This window comes from Thunnus thynnus, chromosome 9 (assembly GCF_963924715.1).
Source record: "Thunnus thynnus chromosome 9, fThuThy2.1, whole genome shotgun sequence".
Taxonomy (NCBI): domain Eukaryota; kingdom Metazoa; phylum Chordata; class Actinopteri; order Scombriformes; family Scombridae; genus Thunnus; species Thunnus thynnus.
This window is the reverse complement of record NC_089525.1, coordinates 17711594-17718350: the sequence shown is the minus strand read 5'-3', so window position 1 is coordinate 17718350 and position 6757 is coordinate 17711594. Positions and strand designations below refer to the sequence as shown.

Genomic DNA, 6757 nt, shown 5'->3' with positions numbered 1-6757 from the left:
CTGTGGCGCCCCCGTATGGTCTTTTTGTAACATTGCATATCCCTGTGAGAGTATTGGTTTTGCCTTTCATCAATTAAAACATGATTGATAATGAAATGTAATGATAAATAGATCCTGAAGTTTTTCATAGTGCAAAGAATTAAATTTTGACACAAAGATCCTCTCTGATCGGTTGGATTTTACTGAACACAAAACATAAACTAGCCGACAAAAGAGTGTTCAGTCAGTTTAACTGATAAAATAACAATGTTGTTATCTTATGATGCACATTAAAGACATAAAGACAGACCTGGTGAAGACAAGTGGATGCAAAAATGGCCTCTGACGAATACATGTTCACAGATCATCTATTATGTCTATTCTCATTTTGTCAAAGTATTAATAATATTTATAATAATAATAGTAATAAACTTTATTTATATAGCACTTTTCAAAACAGGCAGGAGGAGAATGTGAATGAATAAACTTAGTGCAAATTATTGAAGTAATGATGATAAACTGGAAAAAACTGAAATAAAAAAATAAAATACAGGGTAAGCAGAGTTAAATGGCCATAGTATTAAAAAAAAGACTGGTAAAATTAAAATAACTAGAATAATTATAATGTAGAAAGAAGGTTGGTACTAACTAGGGCTGGGCAATATGGATGAAATCATTTTTGACCAAATACCTTGATATCAATATTGTAGAGATGACTACTGGTGCTTTCACAAAATATGTACACAATGAGATTTTTGATAAATAATCATCGGTAATGTGGATATAATGACTAAGAGGTTAAAGGCAAATAATAGAACATCTAGAACAGTCTGGTAAGTTCAGAAAATTACATCAATTTACTGTAATGCAGCCTTTAAAACCAGGAAAAGACGACAGTTATGTCATATCACAATATCTAGTCTCATATCACAATATCGATGTAATATCAATATATTGCCCAGCCCTAGTACTAACACAAGCTATGTGTATATTGATACAAAGGATAATCAATGTCAGGCTTAGATAGATTTCCCATATGATATTGCAGTTATTATTCCATCATTTATTTCAGGTCATTTGGTGAAATATTTCTTCATAATTTCACAGTGTTACATTAAGTGCCCTAACAGTAAAAGGACAAAACTTTGCCCAACATGTGACATTGTGGTCAGGTATACTTCAGAGGAATTGAATGGATTAATGTCTGAATTAGGTTTTTAAAAAGCCACAAAAATCTGTCAAACAAAATGTCAACAAACACAAATAAAACATCAATTTATTTACCCAGCATCTGCACAAACTGAGATAACAAAGGGAAGCCATCAACCTTTTGCACCTGACTCATGTTAGACTAATTGCTGACATTTGAGTGCCGATCCACCAGCAGCTGTCCATCATTAACTGATTAGGCTCTGATTGGTCAGGCTGATCTCTGGCAACATTTATAACCCTTCACATTTGACAGGTTCTTTAGTCTTGGCCTTCAACATGATGACTGCTTGGTTCTTCTCGGGGTAAGCAGTTGGTGTCTTTTCAAGTAGTTTTGTAAATGTTTGCTGGGAGATGTTTGTTGATGTGTTGTCTTTTTAAAATGATCACAGGGCTTCCCTCTTTGCTTTGCTGATTGTGGATATATGCTGCACTCCTCTTAAGCATGGTAAACTATCACCATCCACTACAGGAAAATGTTATGTTTTCAGTTGAACTGTCTTCTAATGAACTTTTTCTCTTGTGCTCAGCCCCAGGCTATAATACCAATGCTGGCCCTTATCTTGGCTCTAGCCAGTCTGCACCTGTAGCTGCGATGCCTTACAATGATCCTTCTAAAGGAGTCTCCGGACCAGCTTATTTGCCTGCTCCACAGTGGGCGCCCAGTTCCACTCAGACTGGTGTTCAGAGAAAACCAGCACCGTCCTTTAGCTCTAGCTCCTCTTCTGGGCCTGCTCTGTCAGGATACGGTGGTAGCTCTTTGACAAACAGCCCTGCCAGCTCAACACAGCCTGGAGCTGCTTTCCAACCTGCCTCAGGAGGTAACAAATCTATTTTTTGTCTTGTGGATCTAGATCAGTTATTACCAGCAGCTCTTGGCTTATTGATTACTCTTGGATTCAAATTCTTGAACATGGCTTCATTGGAACCTGCTACTCATTTTCTCTTTATTCCTCTTCTCAGACATCAACTGGGTTGTTGCACCTCCCAGTATCTCGTCAGTGGGCACTCATGGTGTTGGCTCCAGTAGACCTGAGAATGTGAGTCCACCTCTTCCTCCACCTGGACCAGTGTACCAGGCAGGAGAGTTGTCCCATTTTGAGCAAGCCTTTGAGAACGGTGACTACCAGAGGGAGACCGAGGAACAAGGCTTGCTCCCTCCTCTGCCTCCTCCAGCGCCAATCTCTGCTGGACAAGGGTTCACCAGCCAACCTCAGCCAGAGTCCAGCATTGGTGGAAGCTGGAATATTTACCCTCACTACGACTACATGTTCCTGACCGGCCAGTATCCTCCGGGCACAGTCAGTCACTACAGCAGCAGCAACGAGCAGGGAAGCGACAACTGGGAAGACGTTCACTACATCAGATACCATTTCTCCGATAACCCCGGTCCTGCACAGCAGACTGAGACCTTTGCAGTCCCCCAGAGCTTTGAGGACCCCATGCCACCTGTGAAGCGTCCTGTGATTGCTCCTTATGGACAAGGTCGTGCAAGAGGTGGGGTTTCTGCTCCTTCTCATTCCCGAGCTGGTGGATACAACCCAGGCAAAGTAAGCTGGACATTATAAAACAATATTAAGCCTTATTGTTACTTGTACTAATGTTTGTTCATTCTTGTCTTTCAGGGCCATAGATACTAAGTGGTGGATCTCATCAGCATGAGCAAAGCTTTCTGAATTCAATAAAGATCTTGTCAAATACTCTGGCTTAAGACTACTGTTACCCTTCAGAAGGCAGCAAGCATTTTACAAAACTAGATGTTTACTGGTCAAAATAGCAGTTACATCCTGGAAAACTGTAAAAGATTCATAAGGATTATTGCAGCAAATGGCTTTGAAGCTTTCTATGTTCCTTCTGGCTAGAAAAGTTGCCACACAACAGATGCCTCCATCCAAGCAGTTGATAGCTTATGCTATGTAACATAAAATGCACAGTTGCCTTCAGTGACTTGGAGGATTGACTTTGGATCAAAATGTCATCTCCCTAAAGCACTGATTGTGACTCAGGACTCTGTGGCACGATGGTATTGAATCTGACTCCTGATCATAAGGTTGCATGTTCAAATCACGTCAGGGTCAAACAGTTGCAACTCAGTGACTTTGAGTAACTGAGAGGCATGTCACCTCACTGTTCATATCCCTCCACTGGCTCCCAGTTGCTGCCTGAATCAGATTCAAAACCTTGATGCTCGCTCACAAAACAGCAAGTAAAACAGCTCCTGCCTACCTGAACTCCCTCATTCAGGTCTACACCCGCTCACTATGCCCTGCCAATGAAAGGCACCTGGTACAACCACGACAACAGGGTCTTAAGTAGCTAGCTAGACTCTTCTCTTCTGTAGTTCCCCAGTGGTGGAACGAGTAACTAAACTTCATTTGATCTGCAGAGTCCCTCCCCATTCCTAGGACCCAGCTTTTCCACAAATGCCTCCACACCTGATGTATTAAAAGGGGGGGGGGGGAGAAATCTGCTTCTATGCACTGCCTGTTGGTACCTACATCCTATTTGACTTGAACTTGGCTTCATGGCACTTACTCACGTTGTTCCCTCCTGACTAGATCCTGGCTTGTGTTGTATTAATGTACGTCGCTTTGGATAAAGGCAACTGCCAAATGAAATTGTAAGAGCATGAAAGTCGTAAATGTGTTTTGGCCTTTGCTGTCACTAGATCTCAGCTAAACTGAACACCTATGATAAATTTTGGGGTGACATGTTAAGCACAGCACTCCATCACCAATGTCAAATGAGGAAATATATTCTGCACGTAAAGCACAGTGTCTTTGGCCAAAGTCTTCATCAGTTTATCTCAGTTCAGGCTTGAATCCTGCTGCAGTGATAGATATTATACTTGTATAACATGGTTCTAAGTTGCCATAACAGTGTGAGACAGCAGACTCTGTGGCGCAACGGTAGCGCGTCTGACTCCAGATCAGAAGGTTGCGTGTTCAAATCACGTCAGGGTCAAACAGTTGCAACTCCCTGTGACTTCCTTTGAGCAACTGAGAGGTCACATTTATTCTGTGATCAAACACATGTATCCAGATGGAACTGGCGTCCTCCATAATGACAATGCCCGAAATCACGGAGCATGAGGTGTCACTCAGTGGTTTGATAAGTTGATTCTGAATTAGAACCAGTAACAGCAAAATAAGAGCATTCATAAGTAACTAGTTATACTAGTTAATGAACATAAAATGGAGCGGTATATTAGCTCAAGCTTGAATCCTGCTGGCTGATGCAATTATAAACAATAATAAAAAGTTTACTTGTATGACCCAGTTTTGATAACAGACCTTGTGGCGCAACGGTAGCGCGTCTGACTCCAGATCAGGAGGTTGCGTGTTCAAATCACGTCAAGGTCACAGGTGATCACCTTCCAATGAGCAGGTGGTTGGCCTGAGCATTGTTAATACTTCATGAGGAGTCACTGTGAGCATTATGAGTGGTCTATGCATCACTAAATGTAAACTTAATCAAACTTCTATGTGACATTTTAGACCAGTGTCAGACTGCACTATCCACCATCATCTAAACACCAATTGAGGCAAAATACTTTGGAAGAAATGAGTTCATCTCCCCCATCATAAGGCTCTGGTCTTCAACCAGCCCAAAACAGCACATGTCACCCTGCTACTCATATCCCTCCACTGGCTCCCAGTTGCTGCCCGAATCAGATTCAAAACCTTGATGCTCGCTTACAAAACAGCAAGTAAAACAGCTCCAGCCTACCTGAACTCCCTCATTCAGGTCTACACTCCCTCCCACTCACTATACTCTGCCAATGAAAGGCATCTGGCACAACCACCACAACAGGGCCTTAAGTCGCTAGATAGACGCTTCTCTTCTGTAGTTCGTTAATAGGCGTTACCTCTGTGCACTGCCTGTTGGTACCTACATCCTATCAGACTTGAACTTAACTTTATGGCACTTACTCACATTGTTCTCTCCTGACTAGATCCTTGCTTGTGTTGTATTAACTCTCAGATGTATGTCACTTTGGATCAAAGCAACTGCCAAATGAAATTGTAACATTGTAATTGTAAAATTGTAAGGGCATGAAAATAATTTAAATCATATGTTTTGGCCTTTGCTGTCACCAGATGTAAGCTAAACTGAACACCTAATTTTGGGGCAACACGTTTATCACAGCACTCTTCACCACCATTGTCAAAACCTCAAATGAGTAAATATCTTTTCCATGAAGAGCACAATGTCTTTGGCCAAAGTCTTCATCAGTTTATCTCAGCTCAGGCTTGAATCCTGCTGCAGTGATAGATAATATACTTGTATAACATGGTTCTAAGTTGCCATAATAGTGTGAGACAGCAGACTCTGTGGCCCAACGGTAGCGCGTCTGACTCCAGATCAGAAGGTTGCGTGTTCAAATCACGTCAGGGTCAAACAGTTGCAACTCCCTGTGACTTCCTTTGAGCAACTGAAGGGTTGCATTTATTCTCTGATCAAACATATGTATCCTGATAGCACTGACCTCCTCCAAGATGACAATGCCCCACATCACAAAGCATGAGCTGTCACTCACTGGTTTGATAAGTGATGTGAATCACATACTATGGCCTTCTTGGTAATCAAAACTGCACTGAACACTGATAGCAAGTTTTATAGTGACATGTGATAGACTGCACCAAATGAGGGAATATCTTTTGGAAGAAGAACGCCCTGACTGGCACATGGACATCTTGGGTCAAGGTCTTCCTCTGTGTTTAATGCCAGATGCCAAACTGTCAGGGACCAAGCAGTAAGACTCAAGAACACCAGGTGTATAAAGCAAAAAATAGTAATTTATTTACAAGTTAATTTCAACTTAAATAATTTTTTTCAAAATACAAAAATAGAAAAAATAGAGGAAAGTAATTTCAAAATAACTAGGACCCTTTAACTCAAATTGAGGTCAACTAAACAAAAAGCGACCTGACCTGAACATAACAGACCTGACAAATGACACATAAGGGGGGTTTATATACACACAGGCTAGTCTACACAGACATAAAAGAAGGGGCAGGAATAAACAATTATCTCTATATCATAAACATTAATTGCAACAAAGATTTAAATCAAGAAACTATTTACAACCAAACTAACTATCAAAAGCAAGAAAAATAAAACTTGACATCTTAAAGTAATTAGGCAGACTCCCCTCTGGCACGCCCGGTTGGCCTCTTCCACTTCCTGCCTGCCACAGTATAAGAGGCCATCTTTACCGATGCCGACTAGTTTGGCCAGAGGGAGAACTCGCCGGATCCATGAAAAAAAAGACAAAGGTAAAGCATGATTTAACACAAGCAAGAAATATTAATGACAGAATGTTAACCAAAATGCGTGCACTCAAATTAGCAAACAAACTGTCAATAATGAAGTGTGTGCTGTATGAAAACAAAAGACTATGTGTACTGTCATTATTTGAAATGTTTGTACGTTAAGTGTTAAAAAGAAAACTACTAACACTTGGTGCTCACATGTGGTGCGGCCACCACACAAACCAGCATTCAAATAAAAAAATGTTGCAAGGGCAAAATAAGTTTTATAATTGGAATAGTAATGCAAAATTGGA

At 41.0% G+C, this 6757-nt stretch overlaps 1 protein-coding gene and 3 non-coding genes across 4 annotated transcripts; all 4 read left to right on the top strand.

Moving 5' to 3' along the window:
* The first annotated feature begins 1392 nt into the window (after positions 1-1392).
* LOC137189475 (atrophin-1-like) lies at positions 1393-2888 on the top strand. Its single transcript, XM_067599366.1, has 5 exons — positions 1393-1493; positions 1581-1636; positions 1719-2009; positions 2152-2738; positions 2814-2888. Exons 1-5 carry the CDS (start codon positions 1468-1470, stop codon positions 2826-2828), a joined length of 975 nt encoding a protein of 324 aa, XP_067455467.1. The 5' UTR covers positions 1393-1467; the 3' UTR covers positions 2829-2888.
* A 1192-nt stretch (positions 2889-4080) lies between these two features.
* On the top strand, positions 4081-4152 carry trnaw-cca (transfer RNA tryptophan (anticodon CCA)). The gene has a single exon. It is a non-coding gene; the product is annotated as a tRNA-Trp (tRNA).
* A 326-nt stretch (positions 4153-4478) lies between these two features.
* trnaw-cca (transfer RNA tryptophan (anticodon CCA)) lies at positions 4479-4550 on the top strand. Its single transcript has one exon. It is a non-coding gene; the product is annotated as a tRNA-Trp (tRNA).
* Positions 4551-5516: 966 nt separating this feature from the next.
* On the top strand, positions 5517-5588 carry trnaw-cca (transfer RNA tryptophan (anticodon CCA)). Its single transcript has one exon. It is a non-coding gene; the product is annotated as a tRNA-Trp (tRNA).
* Positions 5589-6757: the final 1169 nt, after the last annotated feature.

Coding starts and splice junctions, on each gene's coding strand:
- LOC137189475 (XM_067599366.1), top strand. CDS start 1,468: ATGATGACTGCTTGGTTCTTCTCGGG. Junction 1,494..1,580: donor ACTGCTTGGTTCTTCTCGGG/GTAAGCAGTTGG, acceptor AAATGATCACAG/GGCTTCCCTCTTTGCTTTGC. Junction 2,010..2,151: donor TTTCCAACCTGCCTCAGGAG/GTAACAAATCTA, acceptor TCCTCTTCTCAG/ACATCAACTGGGTTGTTGCA.